This window comes from Syngnathus leptorhynchus, chromosome 15 (assembly GCF_054491065.1).
Source record: "Syngnathus leptorhynchus isolate UIUO chromosome 15, UIUO_Slep, whole genome shotgun sequence".
Classification (NCBI taxonomy): domain Eukaryota; kingdom Metazoa; phylum Chordata; class Actinopteri; order Syngnathiformes; family Syngnathidae; genus Syngnathus; species Syngnathus leptorhynchus.
The window spans coordinates 5,019,418-5,045,234 of NC_141209.1; the positions used below are offsets into that span (position 1 = coordinate 5,019,418).

General features: G+C 42.5%; 3 protein-coding genes across 5 annotated transcripts; 2 read left to right on the forward strand and 1 right to left on the reverse strand.

The window, feature by feature from the left end:
• The first annotated feature begins 10,319 nt into the window (after nucleotides 1-10,319).
• ywhaqb (tyrosine 3-monooxygenase/tryptophan 5-monooxygenase activation protein, theta polypeptide b) lies at nucleotides 10,320-16,387 on the forward strand. Of its 2 annotated transcripts, none has more exons than XM_085931294.1 (6): nucleotides 10,320-10,459; nucleotides 11,013-11,383; nucleotides 14,541-14,661; nucleotides 14,903-15,066; nucleotides 15,147-15,242; nucleotides 15,374-16,387. In XM_085931294.1, exons 2-6 carry the CDS (start codon nucleotides 11,090-11,092, stop codon nucleotides 15,446-15,448), a joined length of 750 nt encoding a protein of 249 aa, XP_085787420.1. In that variant the 5' UTR covers nucleotides 10,320-10,459; nucleotides 11,013-11,089; the 3' UTR covers nucleotides 15,449-16,387. The 2 variants fall into 2 exon arrangements, with proteins under 2 accessions (XP_085787420.1, XP_085787419.1); XM_085931293.1 differs by having other exon boundaries at nucleotides 10,323-10,463.
• A 577-nt stretch (nucleotides 16,388-16,964) lies between these two features.
• Nucleotides 16,965-24,357, forward strand: adam17a (ADAM metallopeptidase domain 17a). 2 transcript variants are annotated; one of them, XM_085931292.1, is made up of 20 exons: nucleotides 16,965-17,203; nucleotides 17,467-17,599; nucleotides 17,791-17,924; nucleotides 18,045-18,133; nucleotides 18,235-18,418; nucleotides 18,652-18,785; nucleotides 18,865-18,951; nucleotides 19,346-19,471; nucleotides 19,721-19,865; nucleotides 19,977-20,068; nucleotides 20,164-20,316; nucleotides 20,886-21,085; nucleotides 21,184-21,287; nucleotides 21,507-21,641; nucleotides 21,728-21,858; nucleotides 21,939-22,017; nucleotides 22,086-22,174; nucleotides 22,263-22,322; nucleotides 22,516-22,627; nucleotides 23,112-24,357. In XM_085931292.1, the coding sequence occupies exons 1-20, from the start codon at nucleotides 17,098-17,100 to the stop codon at nucleotides 23,480-23,482; spliced, it is 2,664 nt and encodes an 887-aa protein (XP_085787418.1). In that variant the 5' UTR covers nucleotides 16,965-17,097; the 3' UTR covers nucleotides 23,483-24,357. The 2 variants fall into 2 exon arrangements, with proteins under 2 accessions (XP_085787418.1, XP_085787417.1); XM_085931291.1 differs by lacking the exon at nucleotides 22,516-22,627 and having other exon boundaries at nucleotides 16,966-17,203.
• Nucleotides 24,237-25,567, reverse strand: iah1 (isoamyl acetate hydrolyzing esterase 1 (putative)). The gene is made up of 6 exons (XM_085931295.1): nucleotides 25,455-25,567; nucleotides 25,314-25,366; nucleotides 25,077-25,222; nucleotides 24,845-25,006; nucleotides 24,662-24,783; nucleotides 24,237-24,582 (listed from the first exon to the last, which is right to left on the reverse strand). The coding sequence occupies exons 1-6, from the start codon at nucleotides 25,515-25,517 to the stop codon at nucleotides 24,406-24,408; spliced, it is 723 nt and encodes a 240-aa protein (XP_085787421.1). The 5' UTR covers nucleotides 25,518-25,567; the 3' UTR covers nucleotides 24,237-24,405.
• Nucleotides 25,568-25,817: the final 250 nt, after the last annotated feature.

Sequence of the window (25,817 nt, forward strand, 5' to 3'; positions counted from 1 at the left end):
CAAACCTATCTTGATGCCATTGTACATCTCATATGGTATTGTATTAGTTTTACAGTTTGCCTGACATGAAATGATTAAAACTATCAAAATCCCTTCATAGTGTCCAATTACTTTTGCTCATATTTCTATTCTTTATTCCTCAAGAATTATTATTTATTTTTTTCCATAGAATAACAAGAGGACCACCTTTTCTCATCCTTCAAGACAGTTGCTTTTTAATGACTGTCTGCGCACTCTAACCGGGATGTAAATAGGATGCAAATCCACTTCTCCAGCATGTCCGGACCTGTTTGAGGTGTACAAGTGTGTTGGAACCGTTAGCTCAGAAACACACTGACATATCGCCGGAAAAGTCCTTGTTGGCTAAACAATAAAAAAAAAAAAGCAGTTCAGTAGTGTGTGCGTGTGTATGTGTGGAGATGATGATCAGATGGGTGTCTCTCTAATCGTATGTTGACTTTTAAGAGCATTTGGTAAAGTGATTATTATTCACATTTCAACAACACGTGAGCGCACACATTTGATCTGCAAATATCCATTTATTGACATTGTGGGATTGTCAGTTCGCCCCCTTCTAACTGCTTCTCGTCTGTCTTACCGTGTGTCCGTTTGGCGAATACTATTACATCATCTCTCGCACCGGTTCTCCGTTTAAGCTTGAGGTCCAAAACAGCTTATAATGTTTGGGAGTGTTTTGCTGAAGTGCTTTGATGCTATCTCGCCGATCACATTGATGACACTCAAAACACTCCGAGGCACCGAAGACAGGGCTGACCCGTATTCTCGCTAACACACACACATATCCTTAAGAAGTGCTCAGGCGTTGTGGGATTATGGGATTTTTAATGGAGTGTTTGTGTGTGTGTTTGGCTTTACAACATGGAGCTTGTTTGACCTGTGAGCTGTCAACATGATCTAACATTCAGAGTTTACAATAACTCTTGTTCATCATACACAATGGATTGTCCCGTTAAAGAAGTAAAATGCTTCATTTAAAAAAAATAATAATAATATTTGTTGTGTTCTTTGTGATTTTTATTTCTTCAGATGATGAAAGTTGACCATTTGGATTTATTTAATAGCAGGACAAACTGGGCCAAAATAAAATCCTGTTTATGCGTTGGAAGAAAAAATGATGTTTTTATTCACTCCAAGGTGTTTTTTTGTTCTTAGAAATATTATGTTTTTTCTTATTTGCTTTTGTACATTTCTTGGATCAGAATAGAAATTTTCAAAAACGCTTTTTTTTAATCTTGGCGTCATTATGTCGCCTGTGAACATAAAAAAAAAAAAACACCGACTCATTTATCTGAACACGTTGCAAAGGCCGTGACACATCTAAGCAAATTATATGTTAAATTTTCTCCTTTTCTGACAGAATCATTTTCCTATGTCTCGTTGATCAAAATGTCTCATAAATCTTAAAATGCAAAATGGTTGAACAAGTTGGAATTATACGTCAAGATGGATGGATGGATGGCTTAATATCCCACAAGGACGATCCAGTTCATGACTCAGCCTGATCACTAAATCGGGGGAAACAAAACAATAAATGAACCCCAATACAACAATTTAGGTTTTATGACATGTCCTGGTTGTCTTGGTAACTAGTGATTGACAGTCACGTCTCACATTTTCATGTGCTAATATCAGAATGTTTGCAACCAAATAACACTCAAAGCACGTACTATCTTCCTCTGCTCTTCTCAATTCACTTTACCGAGAAGCGACAGCTTACTTTTTATATGAGTTTCTTTTAAGGAAGCGGCCCGACCGGCTTTCTGAGGAATGTCGACTAACACAACGTGTGACATTCCTATGTGAACGCTACAAGGTGTTATTTTAACACACAATCCTTGGGAAAGTTGTCGCTTCAGTTTTTTTTTATACCAACTGAGAGAAATTTTGCTATCATTTTAGTATTAAGTAGCTTTGACCTGACCATGAGGCGTCATCTTTCCATTTTGACTGACTGGTTGGTTGCCAGTCAATTTATTGCAGGGCACACGAAGAAAAAAAATTCACACTCTCATTCAGTTCTCAATAAAGATGACATTCATGTTTTGGGAATCCGAGTGGACACCAGCACTCATCTCAAAAGTACACAAACAAAAGAACAGTTGAGAGTTTGTTTGAAGGACATCAGGAGTTACTAAATGTGTGTCCTCCGAAAACATTAATAGTGTTACAAATGTGTATGGTGGCTTGGAGAAGCGGCTGAATGGAAGACTCGCCATGCAGAGGGGACTGAAATATTTGGGGGGATTTTTAAAGACATGCAGGACGAGCATATGATACCAAAAACATGGTCCACAACTGAGCACTTGAAGTTTGGTCCAGTGAGTCAAGATAGAGCTTGACTACTCTAAGTCAATTGTACGTGACCTATTGACTGACAAACTGTGAAAGAGAACGTTGACGAAAGCGTGGGATGGACTGCCGAAACGAGCTCTGCCACTTTTTTTTCACACCTCGTCGGGCCGTCAAGTTTGGTTTCTTCTCACGAGTAGTTGGGACTCACCTTCCAAGGAATAACAATAACTGCCTGTTAAATTCATTGGGGTAAACAAGGCCACAATTGTTGGATGATTACCTTTTATCTTAATGAAATCTGAGTATTAGCTGGAATTGTGCCTGTTTATAAAATAGTAAAAAATACTTAAATACAACAATCTTAGTTACATTAACATGTCATAAATATTTGACGACATTAATTTATGACATTACATTTAACGAAAATTAATTTATAAACATCATTTGATTTCCACTATCAAGGCAAAATACACAATGGCATTTTATTGTGCGTTTCAAATTAAAAAAATATGAAAAATAATGACGTATGAAACAAAAGTTCATATCTATAATATTGATTAAGAAGAAAAATAATGCAAATATTTAGAAATTAAAAAGAAAAAATACACTGCAATAGAAAAAGTGTATTCATAGCCAACTTTCAAACTAGAATATTAAATTGAAAAAAAAGAAAAAAGGAACCACACACACTTGACACACACACTGTCTCAACCACTTGTTTATGGTTGAGAGAGTCAGGAAAGGACATGTAGAAGCGTGCACCAGTCAGTTTCTGTTGTCTATGAGCCAACCGTTGCTACTGCTTAGAGATGATTGGGAAGACAGAGCAGCGAAACCTCTGTTTGAGAAAAGACCCATTGTATCAACACTTGTCACTGCATTCTGATTGATGTGTCAAATACTCCTCCCATCGTGAATAAGCCACCACTAAAAAGCAGAGTTTCATCCCAAGAAATTCCCAGGATGAGGCCCAAACTCGTCTCCGCTTTGTGTTACCATCTACAGTAAAACAAAATAGCATATGTAACTTTCATCTATCAAGTATTTGAAAAACCTATTTTCAAGTCATTTAAGTTCAACTTTTTGGTATAATAGCTGATGACTGATATTTTTAGTAATAAACAAAACTTTAAAAAAATAATAATTATTAAAAACAGCTCCCCATTATGATACATTGCAATTCAGTGTCACCACAATATTAAAGTGTCAAAATTATTATTTGTCTGTGTGACAATGTGGCCTATCATCCACAAGAGTGTAGTGCAAGCTCACTTCAGGGAGGATTTTTTTTTTTTGGTAGAAACAGCTTGCATAACAAAAACATAACGTTTGTCTCCACTGATCTGTCCCAACATGTCTAATAAGAGAACACACATATACACACACACTTGAACATAATAAAAGCGTAATTTCAGACAGCTCAAAGGTTCTTTTTAATGTAAAGTGGCACCATTGCCCCCCAGCCCCCCTCTACTTTCATGCAAATGTCTGTTGGACAGTGTGAATAATTCCCTGCCAACATTAATTAGATTATGACGTTTAGTAAAAGATAAATGACGGCCGGCTGAGCCTCTTTTGCAAGGAGCCCTTGTATGAAAGGAGTGTTCGTTATGTATTCACACAAAAACCCGTGCGAGCGTGCGTGTGTCACGTTCACGCTCTAATGAATATTTCACCACACTGCAATCTCCATTATCATCATCATAGATATAGGAGGGTGTGCACACTTGTGCAACACATCTTAGTTTTTCATTTTCCCCTCATGGAAGCATTAAAATATATGAAATTATTTTTCACAAGAACCTGACATTTCAATAGAGTGTGTAGACTTTTTCTATCCAGTATGTGTGTGTGTGTTCACTGCCAAACATCTCCAGTCATGTAGAGACAAAGGTGAGATGAATATTTAAAAACAAGCCCTAGCAGGCAGAAGGAGGTTCAAGAAAACATGAAACGGATGGATGAATGCAAAAATCCGTGGAGGAGAGGAAACAGGAAGCAAGACATAAAGACAGGAAGTGCAGTAAAGCCCATCCTCCTGCTTCTCCTCCTCCTCGTCTTCCTGCTAACAGATGCTCCCGTGTAATTCACCTCACAATCCTCTGCACTGGTAACGGCAGTATGTCGACAGTTACCATGGAAACTGCACCGGGAATGATCTCACAGTGATGGCACCATGAAGACCTGAAGATGTTTTTTTTGCATTCATCAGCATGGCTGGGATGAATATTATTTCCTGCTGTCAACTTCACAATTTGAAATGAAAAATGTGTTATTTACTATGGTGTCTTTGTTCTTCTAACAACAGGGAGCCAGGATATCATTTTTAATTGGCAATCTACTCATATTCGAACCCAGAACCTCAAAACAGTGAGGCAGTTGTATGAACCGCTAAGCCACAGCGCTATATTTAAATAAGCATTAACATAATTTCCCCAAAAATATATATCAAGACACAATTTGCAGCACTCCAACTTCTTAAGCACCTCACTAACATTTTAAAATGTCAATAGACTGAACTTTTCAATTTTAATGACACCTAATGATGTTCAGCACACAAACACAACCACAAGACAAGAAATGAATGCACACTCAAGACAAGACGCTGACTCGCCCATTTTTAATCTTCCTCTTTGTCTGACTAAAGCAACGAGTCTGTTTACTCGGCGGTGACAACACTGTTCTGGCATCCTCCCCGTCTGACCTCGCTGTGCAAAGGTTACGCACTGAGCGACTTCTCTTTTTTTTTTTTCCTCAACTGTCCCAGGTCTCCATAGCAACAGCCAAAGTCGGGGTGTGAGAGGGCGTCGTGTCGCGAGAAGAAAGGAGCGTTCGCCACAGATGAATCACGATGTCTGAGTGTGCAAAAAGCTCACCATCGTCATTTATGCTACGCCCAGTTTGACAGCAGTATGATAACTGAGAGCACAAATGAGCTTTAAGGATGACAAACTTGCCCGAAACGACCCAACATTACGACAACTTTAACAACGATGACGTATGATGATATCCAAAATCAGAGCTGCTTTAAATGTTGTGCCTAACAAACAGAATCAATTTTTTTTTTCAGAGGTAGTCATCTCAAAAAATTACAAAATAATAAACATGTAAGTATAGCAAATCAATTCACCCCATTGAAATAAATTGAAATGTAATTAATCTGTTCCAGCCCCACTTAAAAAAAAACATTTTGATGTTGTCGGATTAGTGTGTGAGTAACTAACTGGGTGTGAGTAGTGAAAAGATAATCTGACTTCATTTACACAAAAGAAAATCGAAATTATGATTTGTAGTCTCTTGTGCTTGCTAGATCAAAAAAAAAAAAAAAAGAGGAAGGCTTTTAAGAGGAGCAGAATAGCAGATGGAGGAGGATACATGGTACATAGGAGGAGGGAGGGGGGGAGGAAGGGGGATAGGGGGGGGGATAGTCGAGCGCTGCTGCATTATAACTGAGTGAGGTCACCTTGGGAGAGAAGAGGACAAGCACTTTCATGAAAGGAAGGAAAAAAAACATGTTTGGAATGGATAGGGCATGATCGCACACAGTCATCAATTTCTCTTTGTCATACACAGACAGAGACATACTTGATTCTTTTTTTTTTTCCTTCTCCCAACTTTCTGACATTACAATAATATAAAATTACAAATACAAAAGTCAATCTTATTGGGTTATTGAATCTCAGGGGAAGCTGTGCCCATATTTGGGACATGAATCCTTCCTGTTGGGAGGAGGCCATAGAAGAGGTGGTACTTCCTCCAGGGATATCCTTTGTGTGTTTATAGACACACAAAGGATATTAGTACCCGTCCTGGCTCGGCGCCTGTAGCAAATATAGATTTTACGGCAAGTGGACTTTACATAATACTCAAAAGGGCAAGCAGAGATCCAGCAGGGTTAAATTATTTGGCACTTGTGAAATTAATAAAGGTAGATAGCTAAAAGGAGGAAAGGTTGTTCCTGTGTGGAGTTTGCATGTTCTTCTCAGGTTCATCCCTCATTCCAAAACAAGATTCTGACACTTTGTGACTCAAATTCTGGCCTTGAGTGAGAATATGAATGTGAATAGTTGTTTGCCCACAAGTGTCCTTGTGATTGGCTGGCTAGCAGACTCCAGGGCGTACACCGCCACTCATCAGTGGAGCCTAAAATTCTTGCTGAGATTTCATTTCAATGTCTCTGAAGTTGATTTATTGTTGGGTTATTAGTCGAATTTTATACAAATAAAAACAAACAAGTTGTCGACATGTCTTTGTCGGAAGTCACGTAAACATTGCACTCTCCAGTAATGTGTAGTTGATTCTTATCGGTGTTATAAAGCGCTTCTTCATTGTTTCCAGCGATTGCGCAACGTTGCCATAAAACTAACGACACTGTGAGATAACAACGCCATATTAGCATTCGGTCGGTCAACTGGCATGGCTTGTGATATATCGGCGGTAGATCTTTTACCTGCTGCACAGTTCTGCTGTCTCTTTTTGTCTCTTTGAGGCGGAGCCATCTCACTGTTACTAACAATATCCACTCAGGCCCCAGAGACGTACCGGGCCAGACCACAAAAGACAAGCGAGAGCAGAAATGGCACCCTCCATTTTACACAATCTGTGAAATGTAGAATGGGTGAAGAAAAATGTGTTTGCTTTGCTGTGTGTGTTGTTATTCTTTTTTTTTTTTCTTCCAGCAAGTGGGTGTGTGATAGTGAGAGTAGTTGAATTTGCCCTCGCATTTGCATTATGTAACAGCCAGCAAAATCCCGCGTAGGACTGCGGAATGATCGCAGCACGTGCCGTGACCTTCTGCTGGTATCGGCTTGCAAAGTCACTTTGATAAATAACTCACACAAACTGGTGGTACCGGTTTAGCCCAACTGTGTCAATGATTATGATTTTCCTTTTGATTAAGTTGCTGTTATAAAATGCACACACACAAAAAAAAAAAAACCCCACAACATTAATGCATTACCAGGAGTACACTGGAAAAATGCTCCAAACTCGTCAGTCAATAAATCCATCGGAAATGAGGCATGCCGGTGAATAATTGAGTGCATCCTGCTGACATCATCATTCTGTGGCTGGAGCCAAAAGCCCCCCTGGCCAGGACGGGGAGAGCTTGCCTGCTGGTCCACACTTGGAACATACCGTAGCTTTGGATGACATAGTAAAACACTAAACAAGAATTTTTTGGAGCCTGCCATTGCAAGTGAAAACAGGAAATAACAGTTTGGTTTGGTGAGTGGAAGTTTTGGAATAGAAGCCAACACACAGAATTTTAAACCATATGTACACACTCACACACACACTCGGCTGGCTCACAGCTTCCTCCTATATTCCAAAATTCAGCATAATAATATGTCAATATGTATCAATATATATATATAAATGTGTGCAATATATATTTGAAGTATATTAAGCCCTAAAATTTTAAATGGTGACTTCACAGTTGAGGTGCCTTGCGATTGGCTGGCGACAAATTTGTCGTCCCGCTGCCCACTCGTGACTCATAAAAGCCAACATGGCTTTTGCAATTACGTTTGGCCATCTCCAGGTCCGCGTGAGGCGAATAGATTCAAGCATTGACCACGTTCATCGGTTCGGAGGGAGGGCAGTAGAAATTTCAAAAGTGATTTTTCCTTTGTATTTTACCTCACGAAAGAGGAGGAAGGGGGGAGGCTTGGGTGGGAGAAGGAAAAGAGGCTCAGTGGATGTGACTGAGCTCTGAGTCAATAGTCATGATTCAGACGTGGCGTTTATAAACTCAAAGAAGTTATGATGATATATTGTCTGGTGGGGTTGTCGTTGAGGAGGGTCTTAATATGAAACAAAAAAATGACTACTTTTCTCCTTGTCTCATATCAACACCTTCGGACACCATCCCAAAATGGCGTAACTCCTTAATGTGCACATTCAGACACAAATCTCCCACTTTATGTCGAAACACTGTTGTGTAACGTTTTATTCCTCCTCCACACCATCGCCCAACTCTGCTTTCACCATCCGTTGTGGGATGTTTCACGCTTTCGTGCCTCTGCACTTTCACTCCATATTGAGTCAACATCAAGCCATCTCAAATGTGATCAACAAGAATGTCTGAATGAATTCAATTATTTAGTCTGCTCTGATATCATCTTACCTATCTCACACATTAATCGAGACCGAAACATCAAATGTTCCCCTTACCCCTTTGTTAAGCCCGGATCTTTCACCGTACCAGGCCAATAACCCGGCCAGTGCGGCTGTGAGGGTAATTACCGCCTATCAATAATTGATTGTCATTGCAGTTGCTGCAGCAGAAAAGCACATTGCGATAGGAAAAGCATTTGTTGGATCTCTCTCTTCTTTCTCACACAGGGAGGAGGGGAGGGCCTCACAAAGAGGCTGCAGTGATGCTTAGCGGCTCTGAGCTAGCCGCTGCCGTAGCGCTGCAGCATGTCGCATGCATGGGACTGCGGAAGAGGGTGCGTAGAGTTGATTGACAGGTGGAGCAAGCACCAGCTTGCATGTCTCTCCTTCAAGGCGTACGGCGCATATTTTGCATAGACTGTCGGCCATTATTCATGCAAAAGCAGCTGTAGACTGCGCACGCATGTTTCCAAGGCTACATGGTTCTTCTCGATTGTTTATCTCTGTGTTTGACTGTGTGAATTTGTTTTAATTAGCTCTAATTATAGGTGAGGCAGGCTAATGAATTGAAGAGCAAAGGCTTTGTTGCTATATGCGACAGACTCTCACTCACTATACAATAAAAAACATGGTGCACCTTTTAAGCATTTCACTCGGTCGTGATTCACAATATCGATTGTAACGTGGAAAAATAGCACGTATGTCATATTTTGTGTGTCGAAAAGACGGCTACACAAGGCCCGCTGCTCACTAATATCAACCGGGGTGGATCAAATCTAGAGCTGACGCCGTGGGATTTCCTATCCTATTAATATTGCTATTTCGAGCCATCTGGCCTACTGTGGACAAGACAGTCTATAACTGAGAATGTTGGTTCTAGTGACCGAAATAGACGTCTTACTTCCTATACACTGGAAGGCAGATGTGAGTCTGTGAAATAAAAAATAAAAAAAGAACGAAAGAGAGAGAGAGAAGGGCCTAGTTTCATTTGGTTGCATTCAGGAAATTAGTCTTTATGTTCTTTCCTGTTGAGAGCAAATGTTGCCATATTTGCTCTGGCCTATTTCAGCGTGTGCTCTGGAAAGTCTCCATGATCACGTCCCATTGGATCTTGGAGAAGAAGAAAGATGAAATTGCCACCGTGTGCTACTTTTAAGTCAAGACAACAGTCTTTCGTTGTGTTTGGTACCTGGGCCTTACCTAGGACTTATTTGACTAAATACACTTAATGCCATTAGTATCACAATATGATTACACAACCTTCATTACTAAAAAATGTAATATTGCAGCAGACACGTGTGCCATACATCATTTAAATGTGACATGTCACTCACTGCAAGCAAGCTTCTTTCCATGACCTTAGTGTGCCTTCCCATGACTAAAAAAGGGTGGGACATAAGTGAGTAAAAAGGGCAGGGCAGGGAGGTTGGAATTTGCTTAATGAGAGCAGCAATTATGTTTTCCAAAGGCCTTTTTCCCAAGAATAACCCATCTTGAATTGACTCGTTTTTATCTATTTATTGCTTAAAATGAGTATATTAATAATTACATAAACTTTTTTGCCACCGTATACTGTTAAATGTTGACTTAATAGAGAAATAATTCAAATAAAGGCTGAATAAAAATAGCATTGTGCGTTTGAGCGTGATCGTGCCACGCCCGCCTAGTGTCCACACGTCGTGCCAAACTCGGGGACGATTGGACCGATATCTCCCTGGCAACGTGGTGACGTCATCTCCCTTGCTCTAATTGGAGGAAACCCCGTGCGACCTGCAGCTGCAGCGTTCCGGTCTGTCAAACTACGATTTCATCCCCCGCCTCTCACCCCCGCGCTCAATGTCTATTCGCCGGCCCTCCCAAAATTACCTGTCACTCAAAAAAGATAGCGATTCTCAATTGGAGAGTCGCTCCTAAATAACCCGCCCTCCTTTAATCACGTTCAGTTGGACTTTAGCTGCCGCGGCTTGTTCTTTGCCTTTCTGCCCAATCCATCGAGTCGGACCAATTTGTGAAGCGAATTCGGACCTCTGTAGGTGAGATACCTCGACTAATTCATTTTGTGCCTTCAAGAAAGCGTCCATAATGTCTTTCCGACAGCCAATATGATCAAAGAGGACTCGGTCCGTTTTTGTGAGCTGCGCTTTCGGTGACACTTTTTCATTGATAGGAGTGGCCCGTTAGCTTAAACGTACGGTTTTAGCTTCGCTAGGCTAGCTTGTAGCTAGCTAGCTGCCTCCAGACAACTTTGTGGCGGGTTGCGGTATCGACGTGACTCAGCTTGACCATTTCAGAGCCTCTTTTTGTTGTCAGAAATCAAATTTTAACTAGCTACAGTATTTTTGTTCATTATATTACACCAAAGGACCGTTACGTAACCGCGTTAACGTTCGTTGTGTTTCCCAAGGCGACGTAAACGCACTAAAAACGTCCACGTCGTTTTCTGTTAGAATAAGTGCAGTTCTCGTATTCCTGATGTATGAAAAGGTGATGTTTTGATTTTTTTTCTTCATAAGCGATCGGTAAATTTTTCTCAGCCTGTCACGCCGCGGTGGTAATAACGCCACTCCTTGTTCCACTCCCAGTTCACAGTCCCCGACTCTCGCTCGCCCCGTCCGTGCTGTCTGATCCATCGCTCCCAAATCAATTATACAAAAGAAAAATGGATACACTGGATCTTATCCAGAAGGCCAAGCTGGCAGAGCAGGCCGAGCGTTACGATGACATGGCCGAGTGCATGAAGGTGGTCACTGAGAAGGGCGAGGACCTGAAGAACGAGGAGAGGAACCTGCTGTCCGTCGCCTACAAGAACGTGGTGGGGGCCCGGCGGTCCTCATGGAGGGTGCTCTCCAGCATCGAAGTCAAGTCCGATACCAGCGAGAAGAAGCTGCAGCTGGTTAAGGAATATCGGGAGAAAGTGGAGAAGGAGCTGCAAGAGATCTGCTCGAGCGTTTTGGTACGTGGCCTTTTTAATAATGATTTCCAGAGAACCAGGCATGATATATATATTTTAAAATAGCAATAGCTTCACTGTAGGAAAGGGATGGATCAACCAGTCAAATATTAGGTACAGCTACATCAAAGTTTCTCCCATTTCCAAAGCTTAAAGCGCCTAAGATGATTACATACATCGAAATAGGTGATTTAACACTGATTTCATCTCACGAGAGAACTGAATTGTGTGAACGTTTAAAAGAGGCTTCACCAGGACACATTTCTTAACCAGTTCAAACTTGAATGAACAAAACGTGCAGCTCATCCAGAAACAAGTGAGCCAATACGTTTCCCAGTTTCAGTGTGTATTTTGTCTTCCAAAAGTATTGAACACAATGGCATGGCATATGGAGGTTGTAACGCGGTGTTGCTGTACGTTGTGAAGTTTTTGTTTTGTTCTGTTTTTACCCCGGCGACGGGAATTGCCAGCATTCCTACGCAATCCCTGAGGGGCTTGTAATTGCTCGTCGGAAGGTTGCGTGTAATTTGTGACAAACTCAAATGCTGCAGGGCGATTATGCCATCTATTTTTATTTGAATTGTCATCGGAGATTTCATTTGTTCCATTTAGGTGTGTGATACGTATACATGATCTCAACCCTATTCTGTAACACATTGTTGCATGGGGTGTATAAGGAAGTATTCTGTGGTTTTCCTTCAACCGTTTTTGGGAAGCGAGAATTTTAGAGACGTGTTAGTACATCGCATTGTTCTACTGGTATCGGATCATTGAATGAAGTGATTTTCTTTTTTTATAGTAGAACCTCAACGTCACAGTCAATCTGTCAGATGCTAAATCACTTCTAAATAGTTCACATTTCATAAATTTTCGGACTTGATTACATGCTCACGCTACATGCCATTCTAATACATTAACTCCAGACTGGGTTGCTTTATAACTTGAAACTTAATTGTAGACACAATGAAATGGTGAATTTAAAACAAAGGCACTTGGTAACCTTTGAAAATACCTCACAAAGGCCAAAGAGTGGATGCTGTCACCTAGTGGCGTTTTATGGGTATTTCTGTTATGAATACGTCAAATTGTCTTTTTGGTCGCGTCATTGTGGTGCAGTGGATTTGGATCTAATTGATTGTACCGCTCGTCTTATCCCTAGCCAGACCTTTCCCCATGAATGAGTTCCATTCCTGCTTTGACGGTTGTTAAACCTTGCCCGCAAGGAGTTGGCATCACCCAAAAATCCGAATTCTTGTGAAACTGATCCGTTGAATGCTCGTGGAGCAGAAGTCACGGGAAATATCCTTGATGCCACGCAATGACAGGTTTTGGGGCTTCTGGGATTCCGCTGCAATTGGAACATCTCTCGCAGGACCCCTTACTCCCAACCCTTCTATGTTAATGTGCAACCTTTGTATCCATGTTGTCTCTCATCTGGCAGATGGATTGCTAATATGTGGAGCCATGTGCAATAACCGACGTGCACAAACAGCTCCCACTAGTTAAACAGGATACCTTTCAGCGGGGCCGTATTTTCAAGCTCGTGACTTTGGCCTACATTCGAAGTAATAGTTCCGAGCCCGGGCTGACTACGAGTGGGGGCGGGGCTCCGCTCTCACTTCTTGATTAATCTATTGCAGCAGCAGAGATTGCGCTTTGCATTATTTCCCCCATCCTGCCTTGATAGTGGATTAGAGGAGATCGGGTTGGAAGATTCCAGTAATGTCCCCCGGGCGGGCTCCTGTCTGACTGAGACGCCGCAGGGGCTGTTCCCTGCCAGTGACTCAGCCTTTTGTGTTTCTTCTGCTGAGTGTTGCAGAAGGGTGTGTCCCTCCTCAGGCCTCAACTCGTCGGCAGAAGGCTTCCGGCTTTTTTGACTCGCTCTAAAAAATAAATCTCGGACCACGTTAGCCAATAGGAAGGATTTCGGCTTGTCCGACAGCTGGTTTGCTTGAACTATATTTTGATTCGACGCCACCACACATGTTCAGTAATTTGTGTCTATTGGCTTTTGTAAAAAAGCTGTGTTTAGGTGACATTTGGGCAAAACCTTTCGAGGGCCTGAAATGAGGAGAAAATAGCCTGTTCTGAAAGCAGTCATTTTTTACAGGCGAGTGTCAAAATTCCCATGGAAATGGAACGGTCTGAGAACATCTGCTGTCTCTCGAGAGAGCAGTCATACATTAATCAGGCACCATCATTGAATATTTGTCCGGCTCAACAAAAGGTGATTTGAGGTAGTCTAGTTCATTTCCTCACATATTTACACAGGTCCATTAAGCTTGACGTAGTGATGTGATAAAGCAATAATTGTACGTTTTTAAATTACAACTGTTTTATGCCTAAAAATGAGGGAACATTTCTTTAGTCATTTGATGTTTCAACGGGTCAGTGACTGCCATTTTTTGCAAATACTGCCTAAATCGGTTATAAAAAGCCATCGATGCCCCAAAGATAAGTTCTTGTCGGCCGCGTGAATGGAGTCAAGCTCGTGACCGGTCAGACCCTTCCTTCATCTGGCGACACCGTTTGCTTTCTCTCGAGAGGGCCAAGCCACTGAAATCAGAGCTTTGTGTGAAAGCGCCGCCAAGAGAGCATCCCTCCTCCTTGTCTTTTGTGCGCAGCTTGCAAGGGGGAAAGGAATGCTCGGCACATGAGCCGCGTGCATGTTTTGACCGAGCCAATGGTGGCTTGTGGACGTGACTTGGGAGTGGTTGCCGGGAGGGATTTGGCTCAGACAAGGACACTTTCTTCGCCCTGCCAAGGCTTGGAATCCAAACCTCCTTTTTCTTCATTAGGTTTGAGGTTTATGGTGCTTTGCAGATGGTTAATCTGCGCTGTGCTTTAATTGAAGTAGGACACGTTTTTTCCTCCACTTTAATCTCCGTCGAAAGACCCATTACGTGTCCTAGAAAGGCCATCGCACGTTATGATTTTATGTTGCCGCTGTAATCCACCTGAGGCAGTATGTTATTTATAGGGTTGGTAATTATAGCCCCTCTTAGGATGGATTTTTAGTCTATATAAATATTTGTGACATGAAATAATGGGATGAAAGTCATCTGATGGCAGATGTCACATTGAGGAGTGTGTGATTTGTTCTCTGGTCAATGTTTATTCGTGTTACCGCATCTAACCCAAGTCCCTCCTCCCTCTACAGTCACTGCTGGATAACTATTTAATTAAGAACTCCAAAGAAGATAGCAAAGTTTTTTACCTGAAGATGAAGGGGGACTACTATAGATACCTTGCTGAAGTCGCCGCCGGAGATGACAAGAAAAGTAAGTGTACCGCATTTAAGGTTGAATTATTAAAACCTCCTTCACATCTTTGCATGCCAACTCGGAATGTGTCATAGTATGTCTGACTGTTTGCTGGAAACGATGTCACGGGCCCCTCATTTCAGAAGCTAGAGCAGTCGTGGGTGTGCGCTGACTCGGCTTAAGCACAAACCTACCGCGTGATTGTAATGTTCTGATTTGATCAATCAGCGCTTTTCTTTCTGATTGACTTCTTCATCAGAGATCATCGAAAACTCGCAGCAGGCTTACCAGGAAGCGTTTGACATCAGTAAGACGGATATGGACCCCACACATCCCATCCGCTTGGGTCTGGCTCTTAACTTCTCCGTCTTCTACTATGAGATCCTCAACTCTCCAGAAAAAGCTTGTGAACTCGCTAAAAAGGTTTGTGCTCAATCTCGCACCATTTGCCACTCTAGCTTTATGGAATTGTTCCTTCCATTTATTTTTATTTTTTTTCGCAGGCGTTCGACGAGGCCATCGCCGAGCTTGACCAACTAAACGAGGAGTCCTACAAAGACAGCACCCTCATCATGCAGCTCCTCAGAGACAATCTGACAGTGAGTGTCCTCTTCTCACATTGCACAGAATGAGCATTACATTGGAGCTACGGTTACTGGCTGGGAACGCACAGTCACTGCTGGATAGTGTTTAAAATGCAACCCGTGTCTCCCGTTTTATCTCTTCTCAGCTATGGACATCGGACACCGCCGCGGAGGAGAACGACGCCGGAGAAAGAGGTGACTCCGGCGAAACTGAGAACTAGAAGATAGTCCTTGACCTCCAAAAACAACAAAAGGATTAAAAAAAAAAAAAAAACTTTTTACACATCCGTCATTCCTTATTGCGCCATTCTTCCAATGAAACCCATTGCTCCAAAAAAAAAAATGTAATCATAAAAAAAGTAAATTGGAGAGAAAAAATGAAATTTGGATGACTTGTAAAAGTAAATCCCTCCATTCCTTTGGTTTGTGTGTGTGTGTGTGTGTGTCCTGGCCTTTCAGTATGTGCAATTTCAGCTTTAGAAAAGTATTGATAGCTTGACATGGTATTACGCTCTTTTCCTAAAGTTAGAGGCAGAACCCCCTTAAAATTCATTGAGCAACAGGAAGTTTATCCAAGGAAGATTTTGTGTCAAGGTTATAATCATAGTTTCCTTTTCCTGCTCTGTATGAAATAAAAAAAAAGAGAAATAAAAATTGTGGTACGGTTACAGTGTCTGAAATTCCACTTCAGATAGTTTTCATGTTGCAGGGAATGCCAGTGTTCCACGCATGCTGGCGGCAAATACTTAGTAGTACCCCGTCGGATTAATCCTCACTTTATGATGCCACTCTTTCACTGAAGCATGTCTGTTTTGCGGGGAATAGCGGGGGGGGGGGCTTGACTCACTGACACGCCGGGACCTTTTCAATGGGGGGAGATGAAGAGAATTCTGTTATTGCATGTCTCGAGATATTACACTGGAATGGGAACAAATGCTGTAACACACAAGCGCAAGTGTCAAGTTTAATATTTTTCAATGCAGGTTTGTACACATCCTAAATGAGGGTGGTCTGTTTGTCTGTCCAGTGATTGTCATTAGAGATTTGGACCACTATTGTTTTGCTATTCATTCGATTGTAGTCCCCTAAAGCCTTGTGGAACCGTTTGAATCCCTGTGTAACAGCTATGTTAACATGAATAAATCATTTTATAAACCATCCGCTTGTGTCAATATTTTTCTTTATTGTACTGTAACTCCCTTTTCCATGTCGGAATTTGTGACATCGATGATTTTCTGCCTCTCCAAGCCAACCCTGGACAACATTCAGTAACTGGTAAGATGTAGCCGCTGTTACGTAATATGTAACAAGTCACTTGGAGTTAAGAGGTTGAAAAAAAAAAACCCCATGCTGTATTCAGAGGGTTAGTGTTTTTTTTTTTTCTTGTGCATCCCCACCCTAAAAAAAAAAAATTCAGATGTTTTCCTGTTTTTTTTTCCAATGGGTTTTATTTTCAGCTCCTACATTATATATGAGCACGGGAAAATTGGTTAACTGCAAAATTAGATCCGAATTGGCTAATTTGTCTCCCTGAAAGTATTTTGGATGCTAATTTAAATGTATATATTTTTTTAGCCATGACATTTCAAATGAAATAAATGAACAAATGTCCAGTCTTCACCATCCCATGAATTAAAAAGAAAACCCACAATGCAGAACTTTTAAAATGCTCTATGTTAGGCGGATGACTCGGCTAGTATAAAAAAAAAACTGGATGAATGACGTTGCATGATTAATTTCTTGATGACACTCGACCGGAAATTGTCGTTCAGTCAACTTCCGCTCTGTCCCGCTAGCTTGCCCGACGAGCTAGTAAACTTTATGAGAATGTCAGCGACGCTGTGATAAATGTTATCAGCGCGGTTTCACCATGTGGAGCGTGTGCTTATTTGTTTTTCTGGCACATTTATGCTTAATCGGAGCTTTTAAATCAAGAATTACGACGGAAGAAAACCGCAAAGCTAACGCCGAAATAGGTAAATATTGCTAGCTTTTCAAATGTAGTCATCTGTCGTTCAGGAAAATAACCCCGCTAACTAATAGCGGTTTCTTGTCATATATCTTCCTTCATTCCAATTATGAGTTTTATATTGTTTATAAGATATTTTGATCGTTGTAGTCAAGCACGAGCGTGTTGTTTGACAGCTGTGTTTTTCTCAAGCTATACAATGCTATTGTGTTCATGTAAAGCTGTTCGTTATCTAGTTATTCGTGACTGGTTTCTCCTTATGTCTTTCAGATTCACTTCATTCCATTTTGTCTGATTTTGAGATTCTGCCAGTGTCAGACCTCCAGTTACACTCTGTGAGGAAGAGGGACGTGCACACCCCGTCCCACCTGGAGCGCCTGGTCAGCTTCAGAGCCTTGCAGAGGTGCACAAGGAGCATTTAAACCACATATGATTTATTTGTTTTCATGTAATTTTGGGGTTATAAATTGTCTAACTTGTGTAAATGGTGAAGGTTTACTGAGTTTATATTCTGGGTGGTTGGGGGAGGTCTCACTACTACCTCAACGGTGTATGTGATTTGTGTTTTCACCTAGTTTTGTGTGCTCTTTCCAGACATTTCAAGTTGTACTTGACCAGCAACACGGACCTTTTCACCGACAATTTCCGAGCTGTGTTTGTAGATGACCTCGGAAGGGAGGAAAACTTCAACGTTCAGCGTCAGAATTACTTCACGGGTCATGTCGTCGGTAAATTGATGTTAAATCATGTTTAGCTGTTGAGTTTGTGGGGTCAAAACATGTATCGTCACATTTCCTGTGCAATTATAGTATTATTTAGTAGTTTCATTGTTTTGTTTCTATTTTCAGGTGAAGAGAATTCTCGTGTGCAGGCACACATTGATGGAGATGAATTTTCAGCTCACATTTTAAGCAATGAAGCAGAGTACAATATAGAGGTTAGGAGACATGCAGTATTCGCCCAAGTGCAGTTTTTCATGTCTTTCAAATATCTTCCGCAATTTTTTTAACTCAACTGTTTTGTCCATTTTTTTTCCAGCCCTTATGGAGGTTTACAGACAGCGCTGACAATGGCAGGTTGCTCGTGTATCGCTCAGAAGACATAAAAAATCTGAGCCGCATCGCTTCTCCAAATGTGTGTGCTTACATGCACGCCAAGGACCTGTTGCCCGAGTCCGCTGGAGCAGATTGGGAAGAGCCCGAGGTGACGGACAAGATCGACGGTGCGTTTGCTTTTACTCTTGTATTTGTCGCCTAAAATGTACAGAGAAAGATGGAAGTGTTTTTGTGGTTGAAGATCAGAGATGATGTAAGTTGGCGAGGAAAAGCAGAGGGGAAAAAAACCGAGTAGGAGGATAATAAATGTCTAAGCTGGAGGAGGCTTTGGTGATTAGACAAAAGGATGTGGGTGTCAGATTCTTATGTCTGACTAAAGCAGCACAATTTCACTTTGCAGATTTTCATCACAGAGAAAAGCGACAAGTGCGACACGATCACAAGAGGAACACCTGCCCCCTGTTGTTGGTTGCAGACCACCGCTTTTTTAAAAACATGGGACGCGGACAAGAAAGCGTCACACTCAATTACCTGGTCAGATGCCGAAAACTGTAAACCTCTATCTGGCTAATACGATCCATAATTTTTGTGTCGTCATTTTCCTTGTCTTCAGATTGAGCTGATCGATCGAGTTGATGACATTTACCGAAACACAACGTGGGATGATGACTTCAAAGGCTACGGGGTGCAAATACATCAGGTTTGTGTAGTATAGCATGATGGCAGGAAAGACTCTTCCGTTTTTTGTTTTTTTTTGTGTCACCGCAGGAAGCGATTGACTCGCGGTCCCCTCGTTGAGACATATACATTTTAAGAGGAACTGAAAGCTTTTGTGTGCGGCTCATTAAGTTTGTTCCACTTGCGCTATGCATGAATGGACACACTGTTTATTGTACTGTGACTAGCCTTTTCTCACTCCAAAAATATGCATTCATGATTCAGCCACACCAAGTCATTTCTTGTTTGTCCTCAACAAGAACTTTTGACCGCTTCTGCAAAGGCTTTTTTTTATGATTTTAAACTACATAAAAGTGAGTTGTTCTTTTTTTTAAATTACTTTATCACCACATGTTTGTTTATATTGCCGTTCCCAGATGATCATCCACAAGGAGCCCACAAAACCTCCTCCTGGTCGTGCTGGCACTGTCTGGGCCCACTACAACATGGAGAACAGCCCTGTGAAAGGGAAGGCGGTTTGGGATGTCAAGAAGCTTCTGGAGGTAGATGGGGAGAACGTTGATGAGGAAATGATGCTTCAAATTTGCTTCATGAACCAGTTGTTGTTTGTGGACTCTCGATGGCACTCTTGGTTTAAAGAAAGAGGTTTAAGAAATGGCGAGTCAGGGAGAGTGCCATCTAGAGGGCTCAATAAACAAAGCAAGTGGTTCACAAAGCAGTTTGACGCTTCATTTTCCCCATCACTGGGAGAAAGCCATTGTGTCATTAAGTCATTCTGTAATTGTTTCCAGCAATTCAGCTCAGACATAGCGGACAACGCGTCTACCGTGTGCCTGGCCCACCTGTTCACCTATCAGGATTTTGACGAGGGTACTCTGGGCCTGGCCTATGTGGCTCCCTCCAAACCGATGGCCTTGGGCGGCCTCTGCCCCAAACGTGAGGACAGTGGCATTGTTTTGAAATGCCTGCCATATAATCTTGCTTGGTGCATTTTAATATTTCCCTTGGGGTGCTATCTGTATCGTGAAATCTTGTTTGCTTTCACAGCTTATTATCCATCCCTGTCTGCCAAGAAGCCCAGTTACCTCAACACCGGCTTGACCAGCACCAAGAATTATGGCAAAACAATCCTGACAAAGGTCAAGATGACCCTTTAAATATGAATATGAACTTTGTTTCCCAAGCTTTGTTTTGAATGTTTGCCATAAACGCAACCATATACTTGTCCCATCAGGAGGCGGATTTGGTGACCACTCATGAACTAGGCCATAACTTCGGAGCCGAGCACGATCCGGACAACATTCCATTCTGCGCTCCCAGTGATGACCATGGTGGAAAGTTTGTCATGTATCCAATAGCTGTGAGCGGAGATCATGTAAACAACAAGGTACATACCGCTTGCTGCCTCTTCTTTTCTTTTTCATGAATTGCTACAACACTTGAAAATGCTTCAACCAATTTAAAGTAATTTTATTGTCATTCACTGACTTGTCACAGAAAATGCAAATGCATAAACCATGTCTTGCATGAAATGTAATTTGTTTTTCCAGCCATCTTTGTTGTATCCCATCGGCACAGACCGTTGACGTAGGCGACTTATCAGTTTGCCAGAAAGCTCGCACAATTTGCATAAATTGCATAAAAGGCTTGGATGACACCCGACCGAACTGGCAAGACTCGAGGAAATACAAACTCACTCAACCTTAGATGCCACTGAAGGTGTTGAGTCTATCATGCAATGTGTGAAAGCCAGTTTTAAATGTTTACCTTTCAATGATATGTAATAACAGCAACCTGTTCTCCGTTTTGGCTTTAGTTGTTATTGTTAGTGCAGATTAAATGGAATCGGTGCAAAAACAAAGCACATTTTTGTGCTCATTATTTAATAAGACGAATAATCCGAGTTCTTCTCATCGGGCTGCCCCGCTGATTCAACTCCTCCAACATCTCTTCCAGCGCTTCTCCAACTGCAGCAAGATCTCCATCGTAAAGACACTTCGTTACAAAGCTCCCTTGTGCTTCAAGGAGAGGAACAGCAATGTGTGTGGGAACTCTCGGGTGGAAGAAGGCGAAGAGTGCGACCCCGGCTTGCTTCATCTCAATGATGATGCTTGCTGCTCGTCCAACTGCATGTTTAAATCAGGGTCCCAGTGCAGGTAGGCAAGCTGATATAAAACTCTAAAACAAAAATGCACTGTATTCCTTTCAAACACTTTCAACAGTGAATATTTATTTATTTATTTTTTCCTCACAGTGATCGAAACAGCCCGTGCTGCAGAAATTGCATGTTTGAGCGGGCAGGAACAAGGTGCCAAGAGCCCATCAGTGCCACATGTAAAGGCATTGCCTCCTGCACAGGTAGTCTTGCGTCCCCTGCTGGCCAAAGTAGGCACACATTTGAATCTGACACGTTCGCCCCCTGCTGGCTAAAGCAGACGCACACAATTGAATCCATGATTCATTAAAAATGATACTCAGTGGCACCTTTAAGTAGGCCTATTATGACAATAAATGAAATAGCATTTTTTTTTAAAAATTTTTTAGGAATCGATAAACTTGTTTTTTTTTTACTTCAAGGCAACAGCAGTCAGTGTCCTGCCCCTGAAAACGCCATCGACAACACAGTTTGCGTGGACAACGGCAGGTGCTTGAACGGAGAGTGCAACCCGTTCTGTGAGGCTATGCAGAACCTTCAGTCCTGTGCCTGCAATGGTATGCAATTTTTATTTTTTTTTTTACATTTTTTTTTGTTTTCGTTTACCCTGTGTGACAGATTTCTTCCACTCTCCCGTATGCAGCAACAGAGGATTCCTGCAAAGTGTGCTGCCGGCGTCGCGATGGCACCTGCGCGCCCTTCGTCCTGACCGACGGCACTTTGCTTTTATTACGTAAAGGAAAACCTTGCACCGTGGGCTTCTGCGACGAGAACGTGAGTGTGGAAACGTGCGCTCCAAACCCCGACACCGCCACTTTACGATTGATTCAATGGTGGTGTTGACGTTTCCGCAGGGGAAGTGCATGAAACAGGTGCAGGATGTAATTGAGCGTCTGTGGGACTTCATTGACAAATTGGACATTAACACTTTTGGTAAGTTCTTCACGTCACACAAGCGGATGAAAGAGCTAATCCATTTAGTTTGACTTTCTCCCCATTAGGGAAGTTCCTGGCGGATAACATTGTGGGCTCTGTTGTCGTATTCTCGCTCATCTTCTGGATCCCTCTGAGTATTCTAGTTCACTGTGTGGTAAGAACCCAACTTCTAATTCTGCCGGCCGAGTGAAACCGTTCAAAATGATTTGCCCCGTTTTATCATTTTTGCTCTTCTCTCATAGGACAAGAAACTCGACCAGCAATACGAGGAGAACACAATGTCGCTCTACTGCCCTCTGAATGTAAGTGTATCACCTCTTGCATGCTCCCCATTTTGAAGAATTATACGGTGAGCATGAAGCATTTTAGTTGAGATGTTTTTTTTTGGTTGGGTTCCATTCATTTCCATCAAAACAAGAGGCACCAAATGTTTCAGTAGATAGATTTGGGGGGGGGACACACCGAGACTTGTGTTCACAGTTGAAGCTCAATTAGCGCTGGGTCTGTCGGTCCATGCGGGCTTTCAATGACCTTTCTGTCGCTCTTGACCTTTTCTTATTGGAACTGCAGCAGACGCTGGAGGTTTGTAATAGAGCTCCAGCCTTAGGTGAGTGCGTGTGCCATGGCTTGGTGTTGCGTTGCCATCCAGTCCATGATGATGCATGGTCCGTGGGCCCACGTTTGCGATACTCCCCGCACTCCTTTACTCCTTGACGTAATCGCTGATCACCCACAAAGTCGCCGCAAGGACGTCCCCACACGCCATTCGATCAGAAATTACCTCAAGAACACGAGATTGCATCTCGGGAGTTCTCAAACAAAAGACTTGTTGTCGTTCGTGAGATCAGATGCGGTGTGTGTCTACATTTTCAGTTTGCGTCTGCCGTGAGCAGAGTTCTTTTTTTTTATTCACTTCCTGTCTTTTACCCCTTTTTCTTTTTTAGTTGCTATTTCTGCACAGTGTTCACAATTTTGTTGTTTGGGTGAAAAAATTGTTTACTTTAGCCTCTTTTACTCAAATCAGCAAAAAATGCTACCCCCCCACGTAGTTACTATCCGCACATGCCTCACACCTTTCGGTCTCCCACTAGCAAGAAATCCTGAACAACATGGAGACGGCGCCCATCCGCATCGTCAAGCCTCCTCCGCCTCCCTCTTCCTCCTTCGCCGGCCCGACCGCGCCCTTCTCGCAGCACCGCTTGGTGGCGGCCAGCGCCGTCTCAAACCAGACCCCCAGCTCGAGCTACGTGCCCACGCCGGACGGCAGCGACGCGGCCTCGCGGATGGCCACCATCCAGGAGGACAGCAGCGACTCTCACCTGGGAGAGGAGGCAGGCAGGGCCGACGACTTCCCAACCGCAGGAGCCTGCTCGTTGGCTACGAGATCCTCCTACGAGGATCTGAGCGATCAAAGCCCGTCGGCCCGGGAGAGGCGGCGCCTCAAGAGGCAAGAGTGCTTTGATTCCAAAGAGACTCAGTGCTGAGTCCAGTCAGTTTGTAATTTATATATTCGTACATTGACCTAAAGCTAGCTATCATGGATATCTAATACATTCACAAAGGACATTCGATGCTCTTCTTAAGATGAACCACCTCAATTTGAAGTGTCATTTCCTCTTTCATCTTACCTCAAACACATTTCGAACAGTATTTGCTCGCCAAGATTCGCCGTGCTGCACTTTTGAAATAATTCCCGCTGTGTTTTAGTGTACAAAACCACCGGATGATCGTTTTACTGTAATCCCCCGCTATTCGTAGGGGGGGGGGGGGGGGGGGACAGGGACCAAGCCCTGCTGCAAATAATGACAAACTGACAGTTAAAACCGAAAATTCCAAAACCAGAATTTTGGGCGGTCATCAACAGCTTATAAGCAGTTACAATATTTCTTCTCGAATAGGTGCGAAGGTTTAATGAATTAGTTATCCGTGAATATGCTGGGGATTACTGTATACACTTGTGTCATGAATCATGATTGGCTTCTTTTTTTAAATACAGTACGTCTGCTTTGTGTCACCCTGACTCCGAAACACTGCTGTGCCTTTTTTGGATTGGTTATTCCACCATCATAAAGACTTAAGAGAGAGGCGGGAAAATTTGAATTGTTGCAAAGCTGTGAGGTGCTCAAGTTGTGTTACCGTTTTGTGTGCTCGTGTTAATATTGTCGTCACAATGTCTCGCCACTGTTGCCTTGTTATTTAATTTCAAGCCCAAAACAGCAACAAGGCTGACAAATTGAATGCTTGTGAAATTCTTAACCAGTGTAAAGCTTTTATTCATGTCCACCGCTTGCATTACTTAAAAACATACCAATAAATGAGTTGATTGTATACCAAAAATATGACATTCAAAATGAAAGTCCTCATGCCGTCTGTCCATCTTCGAGTTTAGGGGTCACACAGCAGACTGTTCTCGGGGCTCCCAACGTCCACATCCCCCCAATAGGGCAGGATGAAGGGCAGATGAGACACTTTGCTCTCCAGCAGCTCCCAAAGGTGCTGCATCACAAACTGGTTCCCTTTTGCAGACAGGTGGAGGCCATCCGACAGATAGACTGTGAAGTCCTGAGAGGACGAGAATCAAATGTTATTTGGATGCATTTTTTTTTCTTTCCATAAAATATATGATACAATAAAATAAAACCTGTCCGTCTTTTTGCATGAGCGTCCACAAGTCTAAGACATCAACGCCGCACTGAGAAGCCGCTTGGACGCACGCTTGAGCGTACTGGCCCGCCACGGAGTTCAGACGATTGAGAGGACAACCTAGGATGCAAAGACACTTTATGATCTTCGGCGGAGACGAGAACGTGCGTGCCAACGCTACCTTTCAGCTTGCACTCTTTCTCCCAAGCTGCTTCATTGATGGCAGAAGGGGTTATGAAGATGACTTTGCCTGCAGGGACCCCCACCTTGGTCAGGTAGCTGCTCATTGCCTTCAGGTTCTCCGAGTACTCGTGCAGAGGAACATGTTGCTGAGGGTTTTTATCTAAATCCAGATTTCAATGCAATAACAGCATATTAAATTGGTGTTTTTGGATATATGAGAAGTTGTATACCTTGCAGGGCGCAGTCGTTGGCTCCAAAGAAGATAGTAACTGCTGCAATGTTTTCCGATTTGTCCAGATGCAGTATCCGAGGAAGAACAATCCTTCCCCATCTGGAGTTGTAGCCCGACAGACCTCTGTTGATTACGTCACACTTCCTGCTCGAACAAGTTAATATATTCCCACCGATTAGTCGTAATTATGCATCGAGTACAAAAATGCGGAAACGGGGAAAGAAAAAAAAAAGACCTTGCTAATTTATCTGCGATGCCCGCACCCCATCCGTTCACTTGGAAGGAACCCTGAAAGAAACTAAATCAGTTAGCAACATATAGCAAAGCAGCGAACGAACAGCAATAAAAATCGTGCAGTTCTTATGAAGCAGCCAACCTGTGTGATGGAATCCCCGAACAGAACCACCTGAGGCCAGGTTAAAGTTTTCAATTTGGACATGGCGGTACTTATACACACTTGACCCTCGAGTTGCACAGCGCATGCGCAAACTCACCTCAGTTCCGCAGAATGTCCAACTCAATGTACAGATGACTGTAATTAAACGAGAAAATATACATTATAAAAATAAACAAAACAATAATATGGGAATATTTACAGAAAGTATATTTCCTTTTGCTTAAAACACCTCGGAATGCTGGCCACCACTACTGCAAAAATTGGCTGCACATTTAGTTTAACAGATCATTCCATTCTACACCTGAAATAAACGAATAAATTGAATGTTTTCAGTATTTATTT

Coding starts and splice junctions, on each gene's coding strand:
- adam17a (XM_085931292.1), top strand. CDS start 17,098: ATGTGGAGCGTGTGCTTATTTGTTTTTCTGGCACATTTATGCTTAATC. Junction 18,786..18,864: donor GCGTCACACTCAATTACCTG/GTCAGATGCCGA, acceptor CCTTGTCTTCAG/ATTGAGCTGATCGATCGAGT. Junction 21,288..21,506: donor AGGCATTGCCTCCTGCACAG/GTAGTCTTGCGT, acceptor TTTTACTTCAAG/GCAACAGCAGTCAGTGTCCT.
- ywhaqb (XM_085931294.1), top strand. CDS start 11,090: ATGGATACACTGGATCTTATCCAGAAGGCCAAGCTGGCAGAGCAGGCC. Junction 15,067..15,146: donor CTTGTGAACTCGCTAAAAAG/GTTTGTGCTCAA, acceptor TTTTTTTCGCAG/GCGTTCGACGAGGCCATCGC. Junction 15,243..15,373: donor TCCTCAGAGACAATCTGACA/GTGAGTGTCCTC, acceptor ATCTCTTCTCAG/CTATGGACATCGGACACCGC.
- iah1 (XM_085931295.1), bottom strand. CDS start 25,517: ATGTCCAAATTGAAAACTTTAACCTGGCCTCAGGTGGTTCTGTTCGGG. Junction 24,784..24,844: donor GAAAGAGTGCAAGCTGAAAG/GTAGCGTTGGCA, acceptor TTTGCATCCTAG/GTTGTCCTCTCAATCGTCTG. Junction 24,583..24,661: donor TCATGCAAAAAGACGGACAG/GTTTTATTTTAT, acceptor TCGTCCTCTCAG/GACTTCACAGTCTATCTGTC.